Source organism: Acanthochromis polyacanthus, chromosome 7 (genome assembly GCF_021347895.1).
Source record: "Acanthochromis polyacanthus isolate Apoly-LR-REF ecotype Palm Island chromosome 7, KAUST_Apoly_ChrSc, whole genome shotgun sequence".
Taxonomy (NCBI): domain Eukaryota; kingdom Metazoa; phylum Chordata; class Actinopteri; family Pomacentridae; genus Acanthochromis; species Acanthochromis polyacanthus.
In genome coordinates this window covers 24,136,650-24,151,450 of record NC_067119.1, presented here as the reverse complement: position 1 = coordinate 24,151,450, position 14,801 = coordinate 24,136,650, and the positions used below count along the sequence as shown (strand labels likewise).

At 42.9% G+C, this 14,801-nt stretch overlaps 1 protein-coding gene across 1 annotated transcript in view; it reads left to right on the top strand.

The window, feature by feature from the left end:
* mctp1a (multiple C2 domains, transmembrane 1a) overlaps positions 1-14,801 on the top strand; it is a 155,062-nt gene that overhangs the window by 120,064 nt on the left and 20,197 nt on the right. The window contains 3 exon segments of the mRNA XM_022192591.2: positions 8,269-8,289; positions 8,291-8,311; positions 8,313-8,327. Of these exon segments, the coding sequence (XP_022048283.2) occupies positions 8,269-8,289; positions 8,291-8,311; positions 8,313-8,327 (57 nt within the window).

Below are 14,801 nucleotides of genomic sequence, written 5' to 3'. Positions count from 1 at the left end.
AATAGAAAAGAAAACAGGGGGAAAAGGCTTTCTAATTACTTTAAACAACACAGCAAATTAAAGCATTGTGCTGAGCCGAGCAAGGGTCAGCATCCGGAGCGCTGCGGTTTTCCAGCAGTCCGGGGTGAGGGTAATGCCAAAGGAATCTCTGTTGAACTCACTCTGAAGGGTGAGAGAGAGAGAGAGAGAAAGAGAGAGAGAGAGAGAGAGAGAGAGAGAGAGAGAGAGAGAGAGAGACGGTTAGGGAAGGGGAAGAATGAGAGAAAACGAAAAAAAAACCAAAAGCATACACTTGAGTACAGACTTCCTAATGAACTGGACTTGCTTCATCTGATGGGTTCAATGTGAGGAGCCTTCTCCGATTTTACACCGCAACCACAGTCCATAGCCCTGTCTATAGCAAATAAACAAACACAGTCCTCTCCACACGCTGTAATTCACCACTCAGGGTCACTGACTGTTGTGTGGTTACATGCTGCTTTGCAAACAGATCCCGGATCAGCGCTCCTTACCCTAGCCCCAACCTTGACCAGTACCTGCTAAGCAGTCAGAACGTCCTTAGAACAGCGATTAAAGGAGGCACTGCACCAGCAAGGTCCCCGACCTCCTCTCTTATCATGTAGCACTCTGACCCACGAATGCTGACTCTTCAACACTGTTAGCTGACCTGTGTGTCATGCTGTAACACGCTCTCTGAAACAAATAAACAAGAGGACCTTTTATGCTTTTGAATCTATGCCGAGGTTGACGCTGCTTTTATTTTGATGTTCAAAGCCGATAATGCATTATCAAGGAAGGCTCATCCTGTCCCTCTGCGTTTGTGTGGAGTCCTCTATTGTTGGGAGGTGGAGGAGCATTTTAATGACATGACCCTCTTCTCGCCATCTCTCTCTTGTTTGGAAACCTGGAACAATTTGGAGCTTGGATCCATCTTTAGCCTCTTGCAAAGAAAGCTGCCAGTAGGCTGGGCTTGGTCAACCAGAGGACAGGCAGCTCTGCAGGAGGAGGAAAAAGACTGCGAGATGCATATGCACACGGGCGTGTAGCTTTTCATAGCAGTGTGTCGTATTCATGTGAGTGTTCCTGCTTGCATGAATGTATATGATGGGCACTGAGATGAACAAGCAGGGACACATCCCAATAGAAATCCTTCCTTGCCGTTCTCTTGGCCCAGAAAAGCCCTTACCAGATGTTATGAAGGTGTTAATTTCAGTGCAGGCTGTCGTAGAGGGTACATATGGAACACGGTGATGTCTCTTTCTACCACAGGATGACGGGCAATTAGGCCTCGTCACACTGGAGGACCATCCTCTTTATCCCATGCTTCAGACCATTACATTGATTCACCCAATGGATCCGCCAAGCCATTACGGAAGAGAAGACCTTAATGGCCTGAAGATATTTCACACTTACAGACTTGCCTCCAGTGGCAAGAAAGCTGACTACTTTCAAATCACTTTACATCCTGAGCAAGATAGCATTTCCATAAAAACAAATATAGAGTTTAATCTTTGTGTTGGAGTTGTCATTTAGTTGTTCATTAATATAAAATAATTGACTCTGGTGTTCTGCTAAAGTTATCATGTTATATTTATTTAAATTTGCGTAGTTCCAGTAATCTTTCTTGACTGTGAAGTGCTCAGTGTGACAGGAGTGTATTGTTCATTAGTGTAAACAGAATCAGCTATATTTCCAAGACAGTAATGTTATCTGATTTTATTTGAGCGTTGTATCATTTCTAGAACAAGACTTCATTGCCATTTTTATCTGTTCTATTTTCTCCCTGATTTTGCATCTCAAAAAAACCCCTACTTTTCTGCATCTCTAAACACACTCTGCCTTGACATCTGCCCTCATTAAGAGCCATGCACAACACAGGTAGAGAAGAGTAAATATTAAGAAAGCTCCAAGGAACAGACGAGTGCTGCCTATTATACCTCGGCTCCACCAGAAAGTCACACCTCCACTTTTTCCCCATAAAACCACAACTCTGGAAAGACAAGGAGAATGAGAAACGGAGATGGAGTGGGAGCAAGAGACAGAAAAAGACAGAGAGGCATTCAGAGAGACGGAGCGACAGAAAGACGGAGGCAGAGGAAAGCAGCGGTGGATGGCAGGCACTCCTCAGTGCGGAGTCAGACATGGCATTTGGTGACAGGTGACAAAATCAAAAGGTCATGTCACTTTTAACTGGGAGCGCCTGTGCCCCGCTGATTTCCCCCGTGCCGTCCCGGCATCACCGCGCTCATCTCTGCTCCTCTCGCTGCCTCTCTGTCTCTGCTAAACTGGCAGATAGGATGGCAGGCTGGCAGGCAGAAAGACAGGCAACGGGCATAGTTTGAAGCGGGACGGGAGCATCGGGAGCATCAGCGATGCCACTGCAGAATCCTCCCAACCTCCTTTTTCATCATGTTGTCTCGCTTCCTCCCCCCTTCCATTTGTCTAACTCCCTTCATCACACTGAACCTTTGTAACTGTCTGTGCTCTTTGCTAACAACGTCAGCAGTTCAGGGTGTCTGCCTCAGTGATTGTTGTTGTTTTGTCTTTACAGTACACCCACTGTAGCTGTTTGTGAGTTTTTCAGTTTAAACCTTGAGCTTAAGTCTACGGATGTGTGTGTTTGTGTGCAGTAGATTGAACATCAAGTATGTTACCAGCTCTAGAGCTCTTTTGCACAGTTGAATGTGGGGGAACAGAAAAGAGACAACAGTATTATCTGTCTGAGAAGGACAAACATCACTATATTTACGTACTTTCCACAATGGCAATGGAGCCTTCAGAACTGACTTTATCTGGATAGCTGCCTAATCTCTGACAAAACACACTCGCTGATTTGTCAGTAAATAAGCAGTATGAATTGTGCGTGCGAGTTAGCAGTGCCACAGTACAATCCCGAAACTCAATCTTTTCCAATGCCCACAGATTTGGTGCCGCTTTCATGAAAATGGAGCCGCCCTTCTCACCCCTACCACCAGCCCCCAGCTCTGGTAGCACCTCAGCCTCACCCCTATCTAGCCCCCTGCTGGGTGAGCCCTGGCTTGGGCAGTGCAGATGGAAGGGCCCCCCTCTGAGGGCCACGGCTCTGACAGCTTGTGAAGGGCCTGCGTGGGTCAGCCAGGCTCAGCCTTATCAGAAGCACAGCTCTCCCCCAGTCTGCAGAAACTGTGGTGTAGGCAATATGCACACACATACACACACACACACACATGCACTCATGGATAGTGCATACCAAATAGGGCCTTGAGATCCCCCAGCCAGCTACTCGGCCAAACCTCAGCAGCTGGAGAGGTTAAAACCCCCTCACGTATCAAAGAGGAAAAGCAGCAGGAGGACGGAGGGAGGGATAGAGGAATGGGAGAAAAAAAGAAGGAAAAAGTATATCTTCATGTTCACCAGGATGTCTGCCTCGGCGTCAATTCCCTCTGCGGCTGTCATTGGGAAGGTGAGAGGAGGGGAAATAGTGGAACTCAGTCCGGCCAGGGAGACAGAGGGGTGAGTTGAGAGGCATTTCAGAGGAAGGGTGAAAATGATGTGGCTACTAGTTCAGGTAGTGGAATTTTACTTACCCTCTATGGAGTGTCATTGATCCAGACAGTTTCTATTCAGTTTTATTTCCATGAAATCCATCCATTCTAAGCACTTTTTTCCCTGACTTCTTCTAAATTCTCTTGTTTGCCATGTCTCCATATAGCATAGTTTTGAATTATAAATCTATATGACTAGGTAATTGGTAAGGTCTTATTTTTTTTAATTGTTTTCTAGACATTTTCCACATTTCTTTACCCTTTTTATCCTTGCCTGTACCCTTTGAGTTGGAAACTTGTTTGGGCTGTTTTCACTTGTGTCACAGGTAAGGGATAAATTCTGTAAGGTACAGCCACATGGCTAATCCTCCAACATCAAAGATAGAGTTAACTTCATTTGAGTCGGAGGATTGAGGAGGATACAACTGGACATGAATCAAGACTGGCCAATTTTAAATTGAAGATACTGTACTCCAGGTACTACACAGTTACACACTATGATTTAAGTTAAAGGGCTTATGATCACATTCACCGCTGAAGATCACAGTCATAATTCCTTGTGACCCTGAGAGTTTGCTCTCTGTCCTTGAAAACACACTAGGGGTGCTGTTGCACTGTTGAAGTTGTGCAAGAGGCTTCCTGTGGATTTTGGGTTCTACTTGGTAGATTGTTCTTGAAAAAGTTTTTTTTTTTAAAACTATATCACTGAACATTTTAATATCTCTTTTAACAGTCAGTCTGTCTGTATAGTAAGAGTTTGCTCAAACATCAGAAAACATCAGATCGAAACACTTTCTGAACTTTTTGTCTACCTTACAATCCTCTTTTTTTTAACCAGACTTTTTTTTTTTTTTACCCCAATTTATCGCAGATTTTTGCAAGCACTGTGCAACTGAGCTGGCAAAAAACAAGACTAAATGTTACACAAAGATCTGACCCTGTAAGCATGAATGTAAATTAGTGCTGGCATAAAGCTTCCAGACATTCAAAAGCATTCTAAGTACTTCAAGTATCAATCACCAAGAAGACTGAATCAATAGTCAGCAAAGATACAATAATGAATTGTAGACACTGAAGCAAAGGGATACTACACCACCTCTGATCTGTTGTCGCTGCTCTATTGTTTTAAATGTAGTGTCCTTAAATTTATTGTGTAGCAAAGACAGTGTTTTGGCTTAATGGGAAGTATAGCCATGAAGTACCAGAGCCTGTGATGGATGTGAATACAACAGAAACATAATTCTAGCAAATCTTATTTTTTTATTTAGGTCTAAGATAAGGGCAAACGGATGCATTCATACTTTCAGAGCCATTTGAACTCTCAATGTCATTGTGCACACTTACATTCTTTGTGTGTGTTTTATATTATCATCATCTATGTATGTATTTACGGGGCACATTGTAATCTGTAAGAGTAGCCCGCATCATCCCTGTATCATTTGAATAGGTCTGAATATGTTAATCCTCACCTCAGTAGATACTGAATTGACTGGAGCAGCTCTGCAGGCAATGTGAGCCCCACGCGATCCTGCCGACAACAAGGCTTTGATGCAGCCGTGCTATAATGATAGTAATTCAAACAACATGATAATGGGGGGATAAGCAGACAAATGATATCATACACCAAACAGGTCTTAGAAAGAGGAAAGAATGAGACAAATAGAGGGAGAGGTAGAGGGATACAGAGGAGGAAAGAAAGATGTTTGGAATTCATCGGCTGCACCGAGGTAATTTATATCCTCCCTTACTGAGACAGTAGCTTCAGTGCGCGCATTTAGCCGTGGCAATCTTCAGGGCAGATGACATGTTCCATGTCTTTTATTTATTAATTTTACACTGTGTCTCATTGCAGGAAACATGACTTCTCTCTGTTACCAGAGGCGATAGAAGGGAGAGAGCAGAGCGGAGAGCAGAGGGAGACAAACGACTCTATCATTCTCTCTGTCTCTCTAGGTCATGCTTCTCCAGCTAGCTCATGCTCATTCCTTTGTTTAAAGTTTGGAGCATGTGCCAGGCATGCCCTAGTAAAGCCTCTGTGTGGAGGGTTCCATTATATTTGTATTTTGGCATGGGTGAAAGGATTTAGAGGAAACCATGATGTCTTTATAAACAGTTAGAGTTCATTTGTTTAGAGATGCCAGAAGGCTTTCATTTTACAGTATCACGTCTACATCTTTTGCCGTGGCTGAGCGCAAGAATTCCCTCTGTCGTGTTTGTATAGTGTAGAACTAAGTGTATTCTGTGTCAATAAAGAGATTGTCGAATGTGAACAGTCAAGCTTATTTGACTAGACAGTGATGAAGTGAACTGGGAAGAACCAGTTGCTATAAAGTCAGACAGTGAAAATGAGGAGTTCCACGTATATACGACATTTTGCCCTAGTGATTCAGAGCTATTGATAGAACACACATACGAACACACACGCATGCACTATTGATTCTACCCTCTCAACTCTGCTGTTCTGAACTCCTCTTTGTTTGTGTGGGAAGCTGCATTTACATAAGAGGCTTATGTCAGCCGCCACATAGTTTCCCCCTTATTCCAATGAAAAACAAAAAGGACAAAAGCTATTGTCTTGTTAAGTAATGATTTTTGGATTTCTCCAAACTAGTTTGTACTGTTCTGAAGGTGGTAAGGGGGTTGTGGTGATGTCAGAGCTGGGTGAAGGCTTTAGGGGGCTGGGGCTGGTAACACAAAGCAACAATGAGAGCAGATGAATTCTGAGGTTGACAGCTGTAAGGCTTATGATATGGGTGTTTGCTTATGTAAATTGTGAGCAACAATATGACCTTGTAGCCATAATGCGTGATTGACAGAGAGAGGGTGGATATGATGCTGCACTAGCCTGTGTGATTCAGAATTACAGAGACTCATTCAGGTTTAAACAGTGCTTTCTGAGCATTGTCCAGCAAAATCCAGCTGAATCAGGTACTTCTCAGCTTGAGGACAGCAAAGTAAAGGGAAACTGGAGCACATTAGTCTTTAATTTTGCAAGCAGACATATGTTTCAACACAGCTGTGTCCTCAAGACTCAATAAATATTGAGTGTATAACAATACTAATACAAAATAATAATATTTGAAATAGTTGTAGTCACTTATGAAATTGCCATTTCGTAAGTGGTTGAACATGGTTTCAAATCTATTGGATAATAAATCTAAGTGTGGGAGGTGCCATAGTCTGGGGATGTGCTGCTTTTCCTACAGCAGTGCCACAAGCTGGCAAGTGTCATGGGAAAAGCATTATGTTTTAAATGGAGGGGAAACATTTGCTGATGGGAGGAGGCATCACCTTAAACAAAGCAACGATCTGTCAGAGCGGTCAGGGTTTATGTTGTTATTATTTGAGATGACGATGCCAAGGAAAAAATGATACCAGCAACTAATACCTGCTCTACTGTATGTCAAATGTATTCATTTAAGTGAACTGCAGGTGTGCTCTGCTGTGGTAAACGGTGTGGATGCAGTATGTGCCACACCCCCAACACCATGTCAGAAAACAATGGACCACAGACCTCTGTGAAAGTTACAAAGATAAAAGCACAAAAAGTAGCAGAAAAAAACACCCGTCAAGTGTGACAACTTAGAGGAAACGTGACAAATTAAGTCATTCATTTATGCCGAGTGCTAACATCATGTCAGGAACCAAAACAAAGAACACACACCTCTCATAAAGTTACAAGGATAAAAGTACAAAAGTACCAGCGCAAAAATCTGTCAAGTGTGACAAATTAGAGGTACACCATGACAAATTCACTCAAGTATCATATCACTGAACACTAATCAGACGTAGCTGAACTGCTCTTGTTGGCTCAGGGTTTTCCTTTTATGCTGTTACATATGTTTATTGGCTTGCTTTCAAATACCGACGGAGGTCTGGATGTGAAGGACTGCGTTTTCTATAGCGCCATTTTCTTATATCTGTCTTTTAATGTGTATTTAAAAGCTATATTACTAAATTTAAAATATTGTACGCTGTGTTGTGCAGTATTGTCTCCTTGTGTGCTTTGTACTTGTTCCTTGTTGTACAGTATGTCATTTTTCTTCGTGTTGTACAGTATGTCTCAGGGTGTCTTGGGCTTCGGAGTTACAACCAGCTTCAGTTTCATCTGTTTGGACCACTGAAGCAAATAGTTGGTGTTCTTTGTGACTTGCCTCTGTGGCTTCAGGCTTTCCTCTGTCTTCTCTCGTGGAGCATCGTCGTGTGAGAGCATGTGAAGACGATACGAAGGTGAATGAGTAGAATTGGAGGTAGAGGTGAGACACAAGTGCAAAGGTTAAGGAGGTTCAGACGAGATCGAGCAGAAGCAGAAGAAAAGTAGCTCCGCTGTCTTGTCCTTCTGAATGCTATCAGATTTGAATGCTTTTGTGCAATGCGATTTGAGTGGATGAATGACTTTAATCCTCAGCCCGTTGAAATTCAAAGCCAGAGCATTTGCTTACATTTCCAGACGTGTCAACATATTTGAACAACAGAATGTTTCTAAAATTAAATCTAATTCAGAACCATTCTGAAGCTTATGACATATTAGCACTCACAAATCCAATAGTTGTGCTATCTTCATGCTTTCCATACTCATTAACAAACTCTTGCCAGACATAAGCATAACCAATCAGCTTTAATATGCCTCTTTGGCTGTTCTGATGATGTTAACCCTGTGTATCTAATGTTTATCTGCACTGTAGTTGCTACATTAACATTTTTATTTCTCTTTCTTCTCTTTCCTCCCGTTTGCAACTGTCAGCAAGCCGTGGAGGACCTGCTGGGAGGATGAAGATGAGGATTTTGGACAAAGATGACAAGGTAATTATGTCTTGTGTCAGGGATGCACTCAGACACACACACATACACCACTGCCTCAGGAGGGGTTGACACTGCTTCACAGACCGGAAACACAACAGACTAACGAAATGACTCCATCTTCCCCTCCCATCTCCTCCCCCGTTCAGTTATTCTCACTGCCTGAGGCGCAAACACATGTTTACAGATTGTACAACCTTTTAACCTTTCAAAAGTTTTCTCTGTCTGCATATACAAGCACATTCCTCACCTTCCTCCTTGTGGTTCCTTTGGTTTGGGCTTTGAATAGTTTGGTGCGCTGCCTTATATTTCTGTACATACAACACGATGTTGAATTTGCGCCGCTAACATTTACTTCTTCCTGAGAACATGCGCCCCATTATAAAGTGCTTAGTTAGCTATTTAGGTCCATTCACTGCTCCTTTATGTCCCAGTAAAACAGCATTGGGCTTTGTCCAGACACTATCAGGTAACAACAGGGTGGCTGCTTTACTGCCTCCGCTCGTTTACACTGTAGGAACAGCTACTGAAGCAAATGCCCATGGATACGATTACAGTTCCTTGTCATGTTCCACTTGGACGGTATTGAAATTGTACAGCTCTTTATCCACCCACTGTGTTGTCTTGGTTTTGTGGTCAGTTGGAAATGAAAGCATTTTCTGTTTGATACTCCAGTCTGATGAGTCTCAGCAGTGTGAAACAAGGACAGCATTATACCTTGAGTGAAATCCAAATCTTTTACTGTGAAAACCTTGGACAATCTGGGAAACTGAAATTGACTTTGAGGCTGATAGTCGATGCCTTACAGCCACACTACAGTGCACTACATGTTAGTATGCTGAGATGCGGTGCTTTGTACGGTCTGGTTTCGTATCTTTTGGGAGGAAAACTGACTGTTTGGATGGGCCAGTCAGTTTGATGTTGACATCTAATTGTGCTTGAGGACGTTGTTGCTGAATTTACTTTTACAACACAACAACCATCACCACAGCTTCTCCATTTATAAAGATTAGTAGTGTTCGCTTGCAACAAAAAACACATTTATTGTACAGATGGTCAAATAGTCATCCAATAGCAAGCCAGCCCAGTCAAGCAATCAGTCAGCCAGGCAACCAGTTGGATATGAGCGCACAAAGATATGTGAGCATTACATCCTCTCCCACAGTGATGCAGAGCAAAGTTTCATGGCTGTGAAGTTCCAAGGCTGAAATGTACAGCGGGGTACTGCACTGAAGATATGCACCAGGCACCTTGAACCGTTTTTTTTTTTTTATACCCCTTCTTTACATCTGTCCTCCTTCATTGCATTTCCTACCTCCTCTCATGGAAACAGATAAAATACAGGCATTTGAAAAGCTGCAGATTATATGAAATACATTTTGGACTTTCATATTGAAATGAGGTGGCAGAAGCAGCTTGTGCGGCCTCTGTCAGATTGGTGCCAAACTGATTATTCAAATAAGAAGGCCTTGCTCTCTGTTCACACCAGGGCTGGGATGCTGGATAGCACAGCTGCCACAAAGGCCTACAATTTACCAACTCTGGCTTCATACATTTTGATCTATTGCTCCTCTCAACTGTTAGCAATTCATTTGAGCTGTAGGGAAGTTGAAAGGGGGGCATTTTTCTTTTTTCTTCGCCTACATCTCGCTCCCCTCCCATTCTCCTTCTACCCTTTCCTCAGTCGTCCCCCTACCTTGCCTTTTTTTTCTTTCATTCTGACACATACTCACTCTCTTCCTTTTGCTCTCCCTCCAACCTGGTTAAGTGGCAGAACCAAATGGAGTTTCAAGGCTTAGCAAATTTGTCTTTTTCATTGGATATGAAGTCTTTACATTGGATATGAGCTACAGCTTCAGATCGTATGAGTAAGTATGAAGGACGGGTCAAAGGAGGCCTCTTTTATGGCACAGGCTATAGGGGAGAGTGGGAAGAAGAGAGAGAGCCGAGAGAGAAGAGAGGAAATAAAAGATTAATAAATGTGCCAAGAGCCCTCATTTTAAATTGAACTTGGAAGCATATGTTGGCAAGTATGTACACTCCGTACCCAGATGTTCTACTCCGGCCATGTGCATAGCCTTCCAGTGCACCACAAGGGCAGCTATTAATGGATAACCTTTGCTCCAGAGGCTAAATGGGGTATTACATGGCCAAAAGTAGAGCACCTGTTTTTCATTGCAGTAGGGACCCCTTGCAGGCTTTTTGCCTTGGATCACCACATGTGTTTTGACTTAACAGATTGTTGGGCAGACGTGAAAAGTGTCTTTCTTGTGAGCAAGCACTTGATATTAGTCACTTAATCTCAATGAAAGTCCAGCATCTAGACTAATTGATGGGGACGGCTGAGTTGTTAAAGCCAAGCAGGCAGGCACATGAAGGGTGAAAGAATGTTAGACATGAACAGTTTTTTCCTCCTCCTTTCCTTCACACACTGTGTTGTGTGCGTCTGACTCTTCAGCATGGAATGTTGCTTGATTTGTATTATCTGCACACATGCATGCACACACATCTACACATAATATGGCAGCAGTAGAGCGCCCCAGTTTTTAACCTCTATTTTCGCGAAAACTAATTTTAAGCACGGTGCCAAGTGCAGATGTACTGTTTCCCTTTATTGATCCAGGACATAAATATAAGACACAAAGTTATTTTAGTCATACACATAGAAATGACATGCACATATTCCATCTGAAAGAATTAATGGCTCATTGAAGGAGTTTTTATTGTATGAAGGGCTTTCATAGATTAGTTCTAAAGAAATGCCATAGCTCTATGTAGAACCCTTTTCAACGAGCATCTTGCATGCAATGTATTCACATATTACTATTATTCGTACTCTTTGCTTTAATCTAAGAGTAAGTTTTCATGACAAGAAATACTGAACACAGGTTGAGTTGAAATCATCGACCCTGGACCTGATTAAAGTGCAAAGTAGTGATATTAATTTTAATGTCATCAGTTACACCTGCGACTTTCTGCTATGACAAAAATATCTGCACTAAATTCTGTCCCTAAAATAGCGTGGAAAATATATTTTTGTTTTTAAAAATGCATCCTTTACAGACCTTCTCAGGAGCTTTAAATTCAGCTTAAAACTTAAGCAGTGTGAGATAGTAAAAACGCACTACTCAATCCTATATTTACAGGCTGCTGGCAGCAGCGGCTTCACCGTATAATGCAGCCTGTGATGTCTCTTCTCACCTGTGGGCTCGCTGTCCGGAGCTGGCATGAGACAATCACCTTTAGGCTGCAAATTGCTGCGAGTGTTTGTGTGTGTGCATGTGTGTGTATAAATATGTTTGTGTATTTGTGTGAGCGTCTCACGTGTGTGTGCGCTGCTCAGCTGCCTCCCAGAGGGGGGCTTACTGGAAAATGGAGAGAGAGAGTGAATGAGAGAGAGACAGACTGAAGGAGTGAGGAGATTACCCTCACACGGTTGACTGGTCACTGAAGCGCTTGTGCTCCGCTCAGCTAGGCTCCACTAGCCTCAGGAGGACCTGACACAGATAAGATACACACTGCAATCATGTCCTGCTCACGGGCTTACTGCTCGGTGCACTCCCTCTCTCTTTCTCCCTCTATGTCTATCTGTCAATATCTCGCTCACACACAGACGCACCACATGTACCTGAAAAAAATCTTTTTCCTCTCTCGTTCCTCGCTGCTTTTCTCCTGATAGTAAATATAGAGCAGACATTATGCCTTAGCGTGAGCACACTGACCTGAAAATGTGAATTTTTAGTCGTCTTTTATGGACCCAATTCTTCAAGGCATCCACTTTGGGGTTTAAACCTACTGGCTCTTTCTCAGTATTATCATTGATCGATTGAGGTAGCAGCTCATTATCTTCATAGAATTTGGGATTTTCTGTAATGTACAGCATGTAAATCTTGCATGACACAGATATCAGTTTTGTATTTTAAAGGTCTTACTGGTGACTCTATTGTAGATTTGAGATTGAGCATTTTGCTGGTGATCCTGTGTTTCGTCTTCTCTCCTGCCACACAACCATCTTCCTGCATCACAGTATCTCTTTATCCTTTCCATCTATAGTGCTGAGACAGCCATTTCACCCTCTGCTGCTTTCCCTGTAGGCATGACTCATGCACATACATGTATGCACGTACACATACACACAAAGTGCTGCCCATGCTTGTGTTTATCAATGGTTCTCTGGCTATTAAGTAACTCCCAATGAAAGCCGAGTATTAGCACACTTTTGCAGATCCTACAGGCCTTTCAGCCATTTTCCACTACTGATTTTAAGTCGTAGTATATCTGTTTGCATCTATCTGACTATGGTCTTTCTCTCCTCATGACTGTCTCAGTTTTTGTCTCCTCTGTGTACCGTTAAGCAGGTACCCAGGCTCTCTGCTCAATGTAAAGTTAAACAAAGCACACACTTCATCTCAGTATGAATCTGGTTAAAAACAGTGCAAGTTTTCAAACTTATCTCCAGATTGCATATGGAGTTCTGCAGCACCTTCCCCAGCCTCAGCACTCCTCTCTCAGTCCCAGTCACGGCGCTGCGCCGATTGCTCAGATAGTGACATGGCATAATGTAATTGGACTAAAGAGAGCATTGGGAATTATATCAATGCTCTGGAAAAAAAAACAGTGTGACTGAAATGCTGTTCTGGGGAGGCTATTGAGCTTGTGATGCTGTGGGGTTGTCCTCAGGTATCGGGGGGTTTCAGCTGCTGAGGAGAATGGGAGAGAGAGACAGAGCAGGGGAGCAGGGAAGAGAAAAAAGTTTGAATGTCTCTGTTCTTTTCTTCTCAGCGCCTGTGAAGGATGAAAAGTGTCACGCTGTAAAAGATGCTTTTGACTTTTCCGCTTCATTTTTCTTCCCATCTCAGTGTCTTTTTTTCCCCCCGTTGTTCAGCAGAGACGCTGGTAGGAACTGCATTTTAATCATGTTTGGCTAATAGAGGGAGGAATGAAAACAAAAAGGAGGGTGAAAGAGGCATGGATGGGTATTGTCTCTCTATGCAAAATACACTGCATTGTTTGTTTGTTTTTCCTCTTTGTCACACACATACATCAGGTGGATCATCTCTCACTATCTCTGTTCTCCCCAGATACACATCTCTTGCTTTGTCTTTTGCTTTCTCTCTTTCTTCATTCTCTGTTTTCTGCCATTCTCTCCTCAGTCCCCCCCCCCCACCCCCCAAGTATGGTTCTGTTTTTTTGTTCTTTTGGACAATATTCATATAGGTTATAGTATAATCGTCACAATCTTTATAGAGATGAGGGACATGCATGCTCCTCTGGATGTGGCTTTGTCAGAGTCTAATGAACCCAGGAAAAATAAGCCTGAAATGGCTGTTAAGTCAATCCACTTTTCATTAACTGTCAGATGCAGTTATTTTGAAGCACAAAAAAGGTGAGTACTGAAAATAAAATCTTCTCAGCACTGCAAGGCGAAAGCTGTTTCCAGAGCAGTGCTTAAGTGTTAGTCTCTGCAGAGCATTTGGTGAGAAAAATGTGTAAGACCTCAACTGTAAGACATCCACATTTTCTAACCCTTTTACTTTAATTTCTGTGGGTTGTAAAGAGAACATTTCACTGTAATCTATCCACAAGGACCCTAAACCAGACCCCTGGGAGGACACCCCTGATAAATACCATATCCTCGAGGATATGTTGGCTTCCTGGCACTTTGAGTGGATACGAGCGATGGTGGTAAGTGGACATGTGTGTGGCTCTGGCACTGACTCCCAATGGTGTATGTCGCTGTCTTCCGGTTTCCTCTTTAGCTCATCGTCTGTCCAGCGGCCTCTGTCTGCCGTCCTGTCGGGGTTTGTGTACAGTACTTGTCCCCTGTCCACGTCTCAATTAACACCCACCCGCTGCACGTTCGGCACCCCAACCCAAACCCACCGCAAGGGCTCTGCCTGTGCCTGCTCTTTAGGGTGATGGGGAAGCAAAGAGAGCTCCAGCATGGAAGGCTGCTCCTATCTTTTTGTGTGACTTCCCTGTAGCACTGTAGACCTGTTACACCGCAAGACCGAGGTGTGATGGTATGTTAAGTGTCTTTTCTATGGTGGGACTTCTGGCTCTGGAGTAATAAAGAGTGACATGGGGAGTCAATTGAGTGTATTTGTTTCCTTTTTTAAAATAAAATCTTTGCAGTAATGGGGGCCATAGGGGAATAAAATCTCCTCACAGAGTCGCTTACAATACTTTTTTCAAACCAAAACATAGACTTGTTTTTAAAAGCACTAATTACATTCATCTCAAAAATAATGATTGTTTTCACACCTTATGACCCCTGAGTCACTGATAATAAGCACCTAACAAACTAATTTTCTAATGACTTTTAGTGCCCGGAGTGTGTAGTATAGTGTGTGTGCATGTGTGTGTTGTGGTTGGTGGGGTGATTTGAATGTGCCTGTGAGTGCTTTTCCTTTAAAGTTGCTACAAGAACAGTAAAACTATCTCATATTGCTCAAGCAAATCCCAATGCTCATTATG